The 13,227-nt window shown below is 44.9% G+C and overlaps 1 protein-coding gene across 1 annotated transcript in view; it reads right to left on the bottom strand.

The window, feature by feature from the left end:
- Window positions 1-3,575: 3,575 nt before the first annotated feature.
- LOC133116677 (ras-associated and pleckstrin homology domains-containing protein 1-like) overlaps window positions 3,576-13,227 on the bottom strand; it is a 30,332-nt gene continuing 20,680 nt past the window's right edge. The window contains exons 14-17 of the mRNA XM_061226521.1: window positions 12,519-12,615; window positions 10,409-10,551; window positions 9,346-9,879; window positions 3,576-9,210 (exon numbers count right to left, since the gene is read on the bottom strand). Coding sequence (XP_061082505.1) covers window positions 7,756-9,210; window positions 9,346-9,879; window positions 10,409-10,551; window positions 12,519-12,615 — 2,229 coding nt within the window. The 3' untranslated portion in view covers window positions 3,576-7,755. The remainder of the gene's footprint in view (window positions 9,211-9,345; window positions 9,880-10,408; window positions 10,552-12,518; window positions 12,616-13,227) is intronic.

Here is a 13,227-nt window from a genome sequence, read left to right as displayed (position 1 = left end):
GGGCTAAGTTTTAAAACCTACATAAGTGTAACCATGATTAAGTTCTATTGTTTTTTTCCTAATCTACTCATTTCAAAGAAGATGCAGATCGCAGGTATATATGTGGTTTAGTCTCATTCACATAGGCCTAGGTTTGCCAGTATTTCTCTTATCAGAGCCGGGCTTTGCTGCAGTCCATGTTCTGTGGGCAGCAGCAGAACCAGGCCATCTGCAAAGAGAAGGAATTTTATCTCTTCATCATCAATGGTGAGTCCAGGTGTCAGATGTAATCACAAAACGAGCAGCCTCCTATCAAAAGTGCAGGCAAAGTAATTCCATGCCATTATCGATGAGTTTACTACAGCAGTTCAGGCTCCCTCGTGTGGTATTAATGAGTATTTTTGGCTGTGTGAACCAAACTTCTGCTTTGAAACGGACAGAAGAAACATTTCTCAGAAGGATTTGTTCGTCGTCAAGAAGTCTTCATCTCTTCACTATATGCAGCACTTATGCAGGTATAGTTTTGCTCTCACTGTGGTTTATTTTGTTACGCTGTAGGTATAGTGTTTTTCTAGTGGTTTCTTTTGTGATGCCACAGCCATTTTACTTTGAAACTTGACACAAAATCACTTTTACTTGATAAAACAAGCACCTAGGCTCCATGTGAACCCTGAACTGAAATCTAATCATTTGCACATTATAACCGCTCACTTTCATAATGCCCCTTTTCAGGCCTGGTAACAAATATAAAATTATTATAATATAATTATTTTATTTTAAAGTAATATATTTACCAGGGTAAATAATCCCTGTAAATATGAAAAGCATCTAATTAGGAAAAATGAACCGCTTCTTGAAGATCTAGGTTTTCCAGCAGGTTGGAATTAAAACCAGGATACACCGTAGTCCCCCAGGACAGATTTGGGAACCACTGCTCTAAAGTCTTGTCTTCATATGAAGTCAGATAAATAAAAATTATTGTTATTTGGAATCCCCACTAAAGCTGCAGAAATCTGAGCTTGGCTACTGTGAGTAAGCACATACAGTCAGGTCCATAAATATTGGGACATCGACACAATTCTCATCTTGTTGGCTCTATACACCACCACAATGGATTTGAAATTAAACGAACAAGACTTTCAGCTTTAATTTGAGGGTATTTACATCCAAATCAGGTGAACGGTGTAGGAATTACAACAGTTTGTATATGTGCCTCCCACTTTTTAAGGGACCAAAAGTAATGGGACAATTGGCTGCTTAGCTGTTCCATGACCAGGTGTGTGTTATTCCCTCATTATCTCATTTACAAGGAGCAGATAAAAGGTCTAGAGTTAATTTCAAATGTGCTATTTGCATTTGGAATCTGTTGCTGTCAACTCTCAATATGAGATCCAAAGCGCTGTCACTATCAGTGAAGCAAGCCATCATTAGGCTGAAAAATCAAAACAAACCCATCGGAGTGATAGCAAAAACATTAGGTGTGGCCAAATCAACTGTTTGGAACATTCTTAAAAAGAAAGAACGCACCGGTGAGCTCAGCAATACCAAAAGACCCGGAAGACCACGGAAAACAACTGTGGTGGATGACAGAAGAATTCTTTCCCTGGTGAAGAAAAACCCCTTAACAACAGTTGGCCAGATCAAGAACACTCTCCAGGAGGTAGGTGTATGTGTGTCAAAGTCAACAATCAAGAGAAGACTTCACCAGAGTGAATACAGAGGGTTCACCACAAGATGTAAACCATTGGTGAGCCTCAAAAACAGGAAGACCAGATTAGAGTTTGCCAAACAACATCTAAAAAAGCCTTTACAGTTCTGGAACAACATCCTATGGACAGATGAGACAAAGATCAACTTGTACCAGAATGATGGGAAGAGATGAGTATGGAGAAAGAAAGGAACTGCTCATGATCCAAAACATACCACCTCATCAGTGAAGCATGGTGGTGGTAGTGTCATGGCGTGGGCATGTATGGCTGCCAATGGAACTGGTTCCCTTGTATTTATTGATGATGTGACTGCTGATAAAAGCAGCAGGATGAATTCTGAAGTGTTTCGGGCAATATTATCTGCTCATATTCAGCCAAATGCTTCAGAACTCATTGGACGGTGCTTCACAGTGCAGATGGACAATGACCTGAAGCATACTGCGAAAGCAACCAAAGAGTTTTTTAAGGCAAAGAAGTGGAATGTTATGCAATGGCCAAGTCAATCACCTGACCTGAATCCGATTGAACATGCATTTCACTTGCTGAAGACAAAACTGGAGGGAAAATGCCCCAAGAACAAGCAGGAACTGAAGACAGTTGCAGTAGAGGCCTGGCAGAGCATCACCAGGGATGAAACCCAGCGTCTGGTGATGTCTATGTGTTCCAGACTTCAGGCTGTAATTGACTGCAAAGGATTTGCAACCAAGTATTAAAAAGTGAAAGTTTGATTTATGATTGTTAGTTTGTCCCATTACTTTTGGTCCCTTAAAAATTGGGAGGCACATATACAAACTGTTGTAATTCCTACAGCGTTCACTTGATTTGGATGTAAATACCCTCAAATTAAAGCTGAAAGTCTGCATTTAAAGCACATCTTGTTTGTTTCATTTCAAATCCATTGTGGTGGTGTATAGAGCCAAAAAGATGTGAATTGTGTCGATGTCCCAATATTTATGGACCTGACTGTATGTACAGCATTTATTTATTTCAGTGAAGTTCTATTTTTGTACAAGTGGAGTATGAAAAGCAACAGCTACCGTAACCATGCCATGGTCCCATATGATTTGTAATGAAACGGCCTCTTGCCACCCTCATACACACACACACACACACACGCATACATGCTTCAGAATTCTACATAGAGACCTGAAGTAAAAACATAAGGAAGTTGATACGAATGGTTAACATCTGAGCACTTAATATGTGTAGTTTTTTTCATTTATTTATTTACTTGAAATGCAAGTAGTATTTGTTGTGAGATCTGTTTTTCTTGAGTGGTTCTTCTGTTGAACTGAAAGTTTTCAATGAACAATATTTTTCAGGGTAAGCCGGAAGTAAGCCTAGCTCTTGTGTTTACATATGGCTCTGCTCATCTAGGCCATAGGAAAACTGGCATTTTTACCACAACATTATTGGCTGATAAAATGAGCAATGTGTCTTTTTTCATTTGTTCTTTTTCGGCAAATTGTACAAGCAATATGAGTTTTTTTGGACTGATAGCATTTGCAATATGGGGTTTTTGACAGATAGCATTTGCAATATTGGGTTTTTGGCTGATGGCATTAGCAATATGGGGTTTTGGACTGATGGCATTAGCGATATTGGGTTTTGGACTGATAGCATTAGCAATATTGGGTTTTGGACTGATAACATTCACGACAGTGGCTTAAAATGGAACTTTCACTTTTAATTAGATCATTAAAATGAAATTAAAATCTTGGTTTTCTTGATGTGAGTTTTGTCATGTTCCACATCATCCTGTATAATATATACTCTCCAAGCAACGCTAACCCTTTGAATGCATGCATTCTGCTTTTTTACACAACCCTCTTCTTATAATCTTGTTTCTTGTGGAGTTTTGTGAGTTTTGTGAAATTTAAACCCAAGTTTGTTGAAGTTTTCCTTTTATTCACATGAATAATATTCCAGATCCAAGCGAGGCCCATGTCCAAGTGCACATAGTGAATTCTACAGGGAAAATAATGGTTCTTGCAACAGCAGTGAAAGAGAAAGTGGGTCTACATAACACAGCGATGCCCATTCCTTATGTGACTCCCAAAACATTCCGAACGTTGTCACTGATTATTTTAGCTACTTATGGAAGTTCACGCCTCTTTTCCTGCCTAATTTTAGAGTCCGTGTTCACCTCCCATTTAATCTCTGGAGTGGTGAGCAGCACAATGGCACATTCAGCAGTAGGCTACAGTATTGCAGCATAGATATTTAGTTTGAAGAATGTAATCTTTACAGCCATTTTTCGGATGCTCTTATCCAGGGGTACTGTATGGTAGGAATTGGTCGAGTATGATTATTTTTTTCATAGTGTAACCAGAGTTCCAGAAATCATATACCATGAAGAAAGTTTTCCTCATTCAAACAGTGGATTTAAAATAAATACAAAAAACAGACATTTCCTAGCAACACAAGAGGCACTGGGACATCACAGTATAATTTCAACATCTATATTGTGATCATAGGTTTAAATGCAGGAGACATTTTATTTTTATTTCTCACAATTCTTCATATATTCCCAAGATGCTTGTCACTTCAAAGAGCCCCTTTGGCTTCCTAGGATACATACAGTATTTCCTTTGCTACATTTCTATTTATTTTTTTTATTTTTTTTACATAATTCACTTAGATATTGGTTTTAAAAAGGGTAATAATCTACCAATACAAAATCATCGGTCCTCACAATGGAAGTGAAGAAGGAACTGGGTATGAACGAGATGTTTACAAGATCCCACCGATTTGAAAATCGGCATGTGGTCCTGTGTGTGCGTAAGCAGATGTCTGTGTGATTCTGTGTGTAGCTGTGTTTATGTGGCCCTGTTTGTATGTGGATGTGTTTGTGATATTGCATGTGGTTATGTGATGCTACATGTGTGTATGTAGGTGTTTGTGAGTATGTGTGTGTATATAGAGGTGTTTGTGTTCACATACTTATGCCTAGGGGAAATTTAGACTCTCCGATTAACCTAACCTGCGTGTCATTGGACTGTGGGAGGAACGCAGAGTACCTGGTGGAAATCCCAGCGGACATGGGGAGAACATTCTCCACACAGAAAGGCCCAGGCTTTGAACCCTTCTTGCTGCCAGGTAAGTGCTACACACTGCAACACCGTGCAGCCGTTGTATTTGTGAAGTTGTATGTGTGCATATACGGTTGTGTTATCCTGTATGTGTGTATATAGATGTGTTCATGTGATGCTATATATGCATGTATATATACTGCATAGATGTGTTCGTGTGATGCTTCAGAATTATTGGCACCCTTGATAAAAATTAAGATGTGCTGCATATAGTGACCACCGATAATAGCATATATGTTATGTTCAAACTTACATACATAACATATGTTACGTTAAAAAAAAAAGCCAATATACTTTTATTTCAATACATTTATGCTAATTATTCTGTGTTTTTTTGTGTTTCATCTCTTTTTTTCTGAAAACTATAGGTGCCAAAATTATTGGTACCCCTAACAATTATTGTAAATAGAATTAAACAAAGTTAAATTGGCCATAAAATTTTACTTAATTTAGTTAATGTCAGTCTAACGGAACTACATGTGTGTTATTCCATCACTTCCTGTTTCACTAGAGTATAAAAATGAGGTAACAAGCATGCAAAATCCCTTTGTCATCCATATGCATGGGAAAAGCCAAAGAACTGTCAATTCAGCAGAGACCAGTGGAAATTGACCATCAAAAGACTGGTAATGGGTACAAAAAAACATACCACTTTGCACTGTAAGTGCAACAATAAAAAAAAAAGGAAAACATGGAATGGTTGGGAACTTGCCAGGAAGATGAGGCAAGTGCATGTTGTCCCCACAGATGGTGAGGAAGATAGTGAGGGAGGCAATAAAAAACCAAAGCATCACAGTTTAAGAATTGCAGATATTGGTTGCATTTGCATCTTGGGGTCACAAAGTCTCAAACAGAACCATAAGACATACACATGTCCATACCAACAAAGGGCTGCACAAAGAAAGCCCTCACTGAGCACAAGAAACAAAACCAAGTGTCTGGAGTTTGCCAAATCATTAATGAAGCACACTACTTACATATGTCAAGAGTGTTTTTCAGTTCACAGTATTTTTTGTGCATATTTATCACGGGCGCCAATAATTCTCGAGCTGATTGTATGTGTGTATATGGATGTGTGTTGTGTGATGCTGTATGTGTGTATATGGATGTGAGTTGTGTGATGCTGTATATGTGTTTCTCAGCAGCTGAGTGTGTACTTTCTTCTGGGCAAGATGTGCACCTGTTGCTACAGGTCCCAGGCTGTGCCTCTGCAGCATTTAAATGGTCTGATTTGCAGCACCTTGAACTAAAAGAGAAGGCATAAAACATAAAACCTTCCTTCTAAGAGATCATTAAATATGAGGTGTAAGTTCACTCTCCAAGTTTGTGTGTGTGTGTGTGTGTGTGTGTGTGTGTGTGTGTGTGTGTGAGTGACATGTGGTCAGATCCACACTGCGCACCCAGCAAAAAAAGTATATAAGAGGTATGATATTATTTTCATTTTCTTTTTGTTTTAGTGCTAAATCTTTTTTTTTTTCATAAAAAAAAAAAGGCCATTAGAAATAAATGAACTGATACAAGTTAGAATCATGTCTTTAGTTGTCCAGTTGCTCACTGTTCACTGATGTTTTTGGTGCAAAAGATACCACTTTGCATCAAAATAGACATCTTACACCTTTGTGCATTCTAGTGACTACCCGGGAAACAGTGGGCTCTTTCCAATGGCTTATTTTTCCACCTCCTTATTTTCTTGTTCCTAGCTCCACCCATCGAGGAGGTAAGGAAAAGAGGCGTGAACAGGAAGTGAAGACAGGGAAATCGTGATAACGTGAATTAGGCAAATTGAATGTCCTCGCTCCTTCAAGCATCAGTTGGAAGGGGCGTCGGTTACAGACGTGGCGCATGCGTGGCAGACGGGGAGGGGTGGATCCGCAGGTTGATCATTTATATGTCACGCATTCCACAAGAATACTCAGGTTGCACTTATGTTTCCTTGCTCAAGAACAGTTTGGGGAACTTCTAGCTTCTAGCTCTTAGCAGGAACATGTTAGCAGGAACATTTAACGGGTTGAAATTTCCATAAAGATGGCGGAGCTTGAGCGATTGGAAAGAGCCCCAGCCTGACAGACATGGGAAGCCTTCAACTTGACTCGTACTTCATTACCTCCACAGCCAGTCACATGACCTAGCCACTCCACCTTCCTCACTGTCTGTGTGTACAGGCTGAACCTTCGTTCTTTAGGTTTTAAAAACCATATATTAACATATTAAATTATTTCATATAAAAAAACAAAACTCTCCTTACCTCCCACACACCCCAATACAGCTTATTCTCCACGGACATCTCGTGTTACAGTATGTTTATACAGGAGTCCATGCAGTACCAATACATTGCGGCAATAGTCATTCTTCTCATCTTTTTTTGTTGATTGCTTATAATTAATACACTGCGGCACAAACTCACAGAAAAGCTGATAGGTGATTTGGTTGGATTTTTTATAGTAGTAGAGTAGTTATACTGAAATATGCGGAATCATATTCTCGTGCATTTCTGTGTGGGTTGTAATGCCTCCATCAAAGTTCCCCCCGCCCCCCCAACCACACACTCAGAACTGATGTCACTTCCTCCCAAAGCTCAGAACATGAGGTCACTTCCCTTTCCCATCACACTCAGAACATGAGGTCACTTCCCTTGCTCCACACTCAGAACATGATGTCACTTCCTCTGCTCTGCTTTGAGAACATGAGGTCACTTCCCCTGCTCCACACTCAGAACATGATGTCACTTCCTCTGCTCTGCACTGAGAACATGTCACTTCCTCTGGTCCGCACTGAGAATATGATGTCACTTCCTGTGCTCCATACTCAGAATGAGGTCACTTCCTCTGTTCCACACTCAGAACATGATGTCACTTCCTCTGTTCCACACTCCAAACATAATGTTACTTCCTGTGCTCCATACTTAGAATATGAGGTCACTTCCCCCGCACAGATAACAGTGATCCCATTGGGGGCGTTCCTCACTGTCCTCTTCGCTACCACTCCTTGGTAAGTTTGGTGCTCTCGTCCCTCTTGGGTGGGGCTGGGGGGGGCCCCCTTCGTAGCGTTGCATAGCCTGAAATGTTGGCGGGGCCATAGCCGCCCTGTTTCTGCGGGTGGGCGTGGAGCTCGGAGGAGGACGGGCCGGGCAGGGCCATGTCGTCCACGGTGGAGGCCGGATCCAGCCGGGCGGACACACGGGAGGCCGTGAGCGAGCCGTGCCTGGTGACAGACTTCCTCTTCAGAGTCCGGTTCAGGTCCTCCAGGAAGTTGGGCTGCAGCGACAGGTTGCCCTTGGGCGAGGTGGGGGGCAGCGGGGAGCCGCACAGGGGCGGGGGCTCCGGGGTTGGGGTGCTGCGGCGGAGGAGGGCCGGAGGGGGGGTTTTGGCTGAACTCCTGCTCCAGGACGGGGCCGCGGTGGCCGACATCTGCGGCTGGGGCGTCACCACAGCCACTTTGGGGGCCCCGCTGGGGGGGGCCGCGGGCGGGGGCGGCGGGAGCAGGAGCTCGGAGTCAGGCGGGGGAGGGGGGAAGTATTCGAACTCGGGCGGGGGCGAGGGGAAGTCCGAGCCGCACTGGGCCTGCTGCAGCGCCGGGGGCAGGGCCGATAGGTTGAGCTTCCCCGGTTTGGGCCGGGCCGGCTGGCTCCCGGGGGCCTCGCGGGACGGGGACCCAGACGAGGAGCTGCAGGAGGACGCGGGCGGCGTGGCGAACATGCTCACCAGGCTCTCCACCTTCTTGTAGTCCTGCTCCCCCGACAGGCTCCGGCGGATGCTGGAGTTCCTCTGAGGGGCCGGGGGCGGCTTCTTCCCCCCGGCGGAGGACGAAGTGGGCGACTTCTTGGGCGACCCCGATTGGCTGCTGGCGGTCTGCGGTAGGGGAGGAGGAGGGGGTGGCGGGGGGGGACCAGGGGCGGGGGCTATGGGGGGGGCAGAGAAGGCCGTTGGGGAGGGAAGACTGCTCTCTGGGGGAGGGGGGGGGAACTCAGGGGACGGTTGTGTCTGGCCCCCGGGCTGCCATTTGGGCTTAGTTTTGACCACTGGGGGGCCCTTACTGGGCCCGGGGAACTGGCTGGCGATCTGCTTCACCAGGGAGGGGGCGGCGGTGGCAGGCAGGGCTTTGGAGGACAGGCTGTGCTGTTTGGGCAGCGTTGGCGGGGCCTGGTGAGGGGGGTGGCCTGTGGACAGACTGTGCTGTTTCCTCACTGACAGGCCCGGCCCTTGGGGGAGGGGCGAGACGGGGGACGTAGGCAGGACGGCTCCACAGGGGGCGCCGTACGAGGTGGGGCTGAACGAGAATATTTTGAGGGGGGCCGGGGCTGGCGGGGGCGAGGGAAGGGGAGGGGGCGACGGGGTCAGGGCGGAGGAAGGAGCGGAAACATCCAGGGCTGGATCCAGAATGTTCTGGGGCAGATTGGGAAACTTCTGCGCCATTAGCTGCTGGAGCTCGCTCTGGGCCGGGGGCGGGGGCGGGGCCGTGGGCGATGTCAGAGTGATGTCACCGTGTGGGGCGGGTGGGGAAGGGGGCAGGTCGATTTCCGGTGGGGGGGGAATGGGGGGCAGCTCGCTGTCGGGTGGTGGGGGGACAGGAGACAGGTCGCTCTCATATGGGGGAGGAACAGGGGGCAGGTCAGCGCTGGGTGGGGGTGGCACAGGGTCGCTGGTTTGCGAGTGTGTAGGGGACACGTGGGGGAGGGTCTGTGGTGGGGGGGTGAACTGTGGGGGGGCGGGACTTGTGGCTCCCAGCTTCAGCACGGCCATGGCGGACCCCGGGGCCGGCATCGTGGCGGGGGGAGGCGGTGGGGCGGGGGGCGGGACGTTGGAGCCCACGGGCGCGCTGGATTGGGCTTTGGCCGTCTGTGAGGGCGGGGCTTGCGCCTGGGCCAGCGAGGGACCCTTGAAGTGATTGGCTGACTGCGAGGCGTTGTGCAGGCGGGCGATGGTGCTGTACTTAAACAGCATGGTGGCAGAGTGCTGGGCCGGGGTGGAGAGAGGGGGAGGAGCGGGAGGAGGAGGGGGTGGTGGAGGAGGGGGAGGCGGGGAGGGCATGAAGGAGTAGCTGCTGGGGGTTTGGAGGGGCAGCTGGGCGGTGTACGACCCCCTGATAGACTCCGCTCTCACCTGCACACAGGGTCAGGAGTGCGGAGGAAATGAGGAATTACAGAACCAGACCACTAAAGCATTGCAATACATTGTGTTTAAAGGTCCCATATTGTGGAAAATGACATTTCTTTTGGTATGTGTGAAAGTATTAAAATGCAGAGTCACCAAATAAATCCACAGAATCGTATGAAGAAAATGTGCATTTAAACGACCCATTTGGACTTCAGTGAAGTTACGACATCACAAAAATATGCTAATTTGCTTTAGCATGGCCCACCTTGTTGCCAGAACAGCGCTTGGCACAGATATTAATGATATTAATATTAATCAGCCTTAAAGACACAGTCACTAAAACAGCAACTGCACAAATAAAACACTGGAAAGGTGTACAGTATGCAGCATGTTTTTGTCATCCAAGGCACTTGTATTACGTCGCAAAAAAGAAAAATGTTTAACCTCCTGAGACCCAGGAGAAAAAGACGTTACTACTAGAGGAGGAAAATGCGTGGATTTTGAGGTTTATGGCGGGGGAATAATGGCGGCTCACCCGAGGGCCCTCCTCTATCTGTGTGCCTCTCTTCCAGGCCTCAGAGAAGATGGAGCTGACCGCACTCTGGGAGCGGGCGTGGCCAGAGGCGGCGATGTCCGACAGGCTGCTGTCTGATTGGCTGGAGTGGTTGAAGTGGGACTCTATTGGAGAACCGGCACAGGGGCACGAGTGAGTGAGAGTATATAATATGTAGAGACAGCAACGCCCACAGAAACCTTAGAGTATATAATATGTGGAGACAGCAGCGCCAATAGAAACCAATGGGCGAAGATTTAGCCACACAGGGCAGCACGTTCACTCACTGCTCATGGTCATTTGAGTCCTTGGTCACATGACTAGTCACATGCACGAGGAAGAAAAATGCAGGGTAAATTACGAGCCTCTGTGGGCAGTTGCTAAACTAGGGTGCAAAGATTTCATCTATATATTTGCCTGTTTTATGGGGGGGGGAAATATATATATATATATATATATATCAGTGGAGGCTGGTGACTTCCAGAATTGAGGAGGCCATTTTTTTCCGCTTGCTCACTTCACTCGCGATGGAATGTTCCCTGTTCTCTTATCTGTCTTTGTGCTGGCCAAAGGCATACTATTTGGAGTGTAAGCTACAGTCAGAAAGTTCTGGCTGATGAAATTCATTGTGCAGAGCTTAGCCTTGTGCCTTCCTGAAGAAATGACATTGCTGTAAGTCTATGAGCCTGCCTGATAATTAAGCTGAGAAATGACATTTGGATGTAATATAAATGCCAAGTGAACATGTGTAAAAGGCAGGAATTTTAATTATGTAGTTAAAAACAATTTTGTTTAGCTTACATTTTTCATTCTTCTACAGCTTCAACATGTAATCACCAATTTAATCAAGTTTAGCATATAAAGAAGATAAGATAACACTTTCTTTATCATATGTAGTTTTATTCAATATATTTAATATAAAATATGTAAAAATATGGTTCCAGTTGGCTTTATCTAACGTTAACGTTATCCACTAGAGGGCAGCACTCTATTCGTATTTAGAGTGAATTTCCTCACAGAGCAACAATTCGGTAATTTGATATGGAAGATTATTAAATTGACTTGTAATAAAACGAAATGGACTACATTAAAAATAAAACTGTTCAATAAATCCCAAATGGTGTCTAACATGACCTATTGAATGTCATTCTCACTCCCTAGTATCTGGAATCTGCATATCTCCAGCCCAAGATCTCAAATTGCGCTAGAATCTCGCCGAATTCCGAGGTAGTTTTAAGCAAAAGTGTTTGGCCAAATGAGCTATAAACTCCAGGGATGATAGCCAGGGGTGTTCTCTAAATTCCCTGAAAAGCACAAGTTGATAGGACACTCGTAGCCACTATGGCGAGTGTTTGTTTGACTGAAGTGACTAGCGAATTCTCAAAATGGCTTCTGTGTTGAATAGGAAAGGAAAGGATAGTTGATTCCAAATGAACCAGTAGCATGTGATTGGACGAACAAAATGTCAATCTTTCAGCCCTGGACACAATGCATGGTGAGGCCAGGCCTCCGTTGCCCACCCATTTTCAGTGATCTGGCCAATCACATATTGGCATGAAAAAAAATGCATTACATTGACTTCTATGAGAATCTCATTTCCCAGGGGAGGCCTGGCCTGGCCTGGCCTCCCTTAATACAAACTGATAGGGAAATCTGGCCTGTTGCTTTACAATTGCAATATTGGGTTTTAGCCATGGGAAAATTTAGATTTATGAACAAAACTAAAATAATATGAATATAAAAAATAAAAAATATGTTTTTTGTTAAAATAAATAAATAAAATAAATATATTTATTGTTTTTTTTAAATCTCTCTCTTCTCTCAAATTATTGGGGAGGCCAGGCCTTCTCCACCTCTATGGAGGAGCCTCCACTGATATATATATATATATGCTAAATAGATTGAAAATCTATTGAAATATTTTTCATTTGCTGTCAAATATGAATGGAGTCTAATGGGGCTTTTGGAGCAAAAATATAGGTATCACTAGGGGGTGACTTCATGTCAGTTGGCGAAACTGAAAGCTGGCCCCTTGGAGTGTACACGTCTCCCATGGCCTTCAGGTGGTGCTATCCCACAATCCCACACTCACCCGGCAAGCTGCTGGAGGCTGACAGGGCGGACCAGTTGTAGGCTGCCTCTGTGCGCCTCATGGCGTCCTGGTAGTTAATATACAGCTGCTTCCCATGCTGAGGGGACACAGGGAGAAACACTCTTTTATCTTTCAGATGAGGTCCTGACCCACTGTGGTCATTAAAGATCTCATGTCACTCCCCATCAAGAGTAGGGGGTTCCCTGGTGTCCTGGCTCAATTCCTAACCTGGCTCTATCAACCTGCCACCTATTCATCCCCTGATTTAATTGGCAAAAACATTGTTCTCTCCCTTCTCCAGCTGGTGTGTGGTGAGCATTCTGGCACAAAATGGCTGCCGTTGCATCACCCTGGTGGGTGCTACACATTGGTGGTGGCTGAGGCAAGTTTATCCCCTCATCAATGTAAAGCGCTTTTAGTGTCTAGAAAAGTGCCTTATAGTATAAATGATCTATCTATCTAGCATTCTGCCTTATGCTTACAATATACAGTGTTACAGATTTACTCTGCTGAAACTCAAAGCAGCACAGCACCTACAGATGTTCATTAGAACAAACTGCAGAACAGTTTGTATAAGATACAATTCACATAGACTCAGTTGTACAGCCATGAACATTAAGTCTATACATGGCAAATATGCCAGTAACTACAGTAACAAGATAAATACAAAGAAAAATACATATGCATATACAATATGGATATGAAAAAC

This window comes from Conger conger, chromosome 17 (genome assembly GCF_963514075.1).
Source record: "Conger conger chromosome 17, fConCon1.1, whole genome shotgun sequence".
In the NCBI taxonomy this organism is placed as follows: domain Eukaryota; kingdom Metazoa; phylum Chordata; class Actinopteri; order Anguilliformes; family Congridae; genus Conger; species Conger conger.
This window is presented reverse-complemented; position numbering and strand designations above follow the sequence as displayed.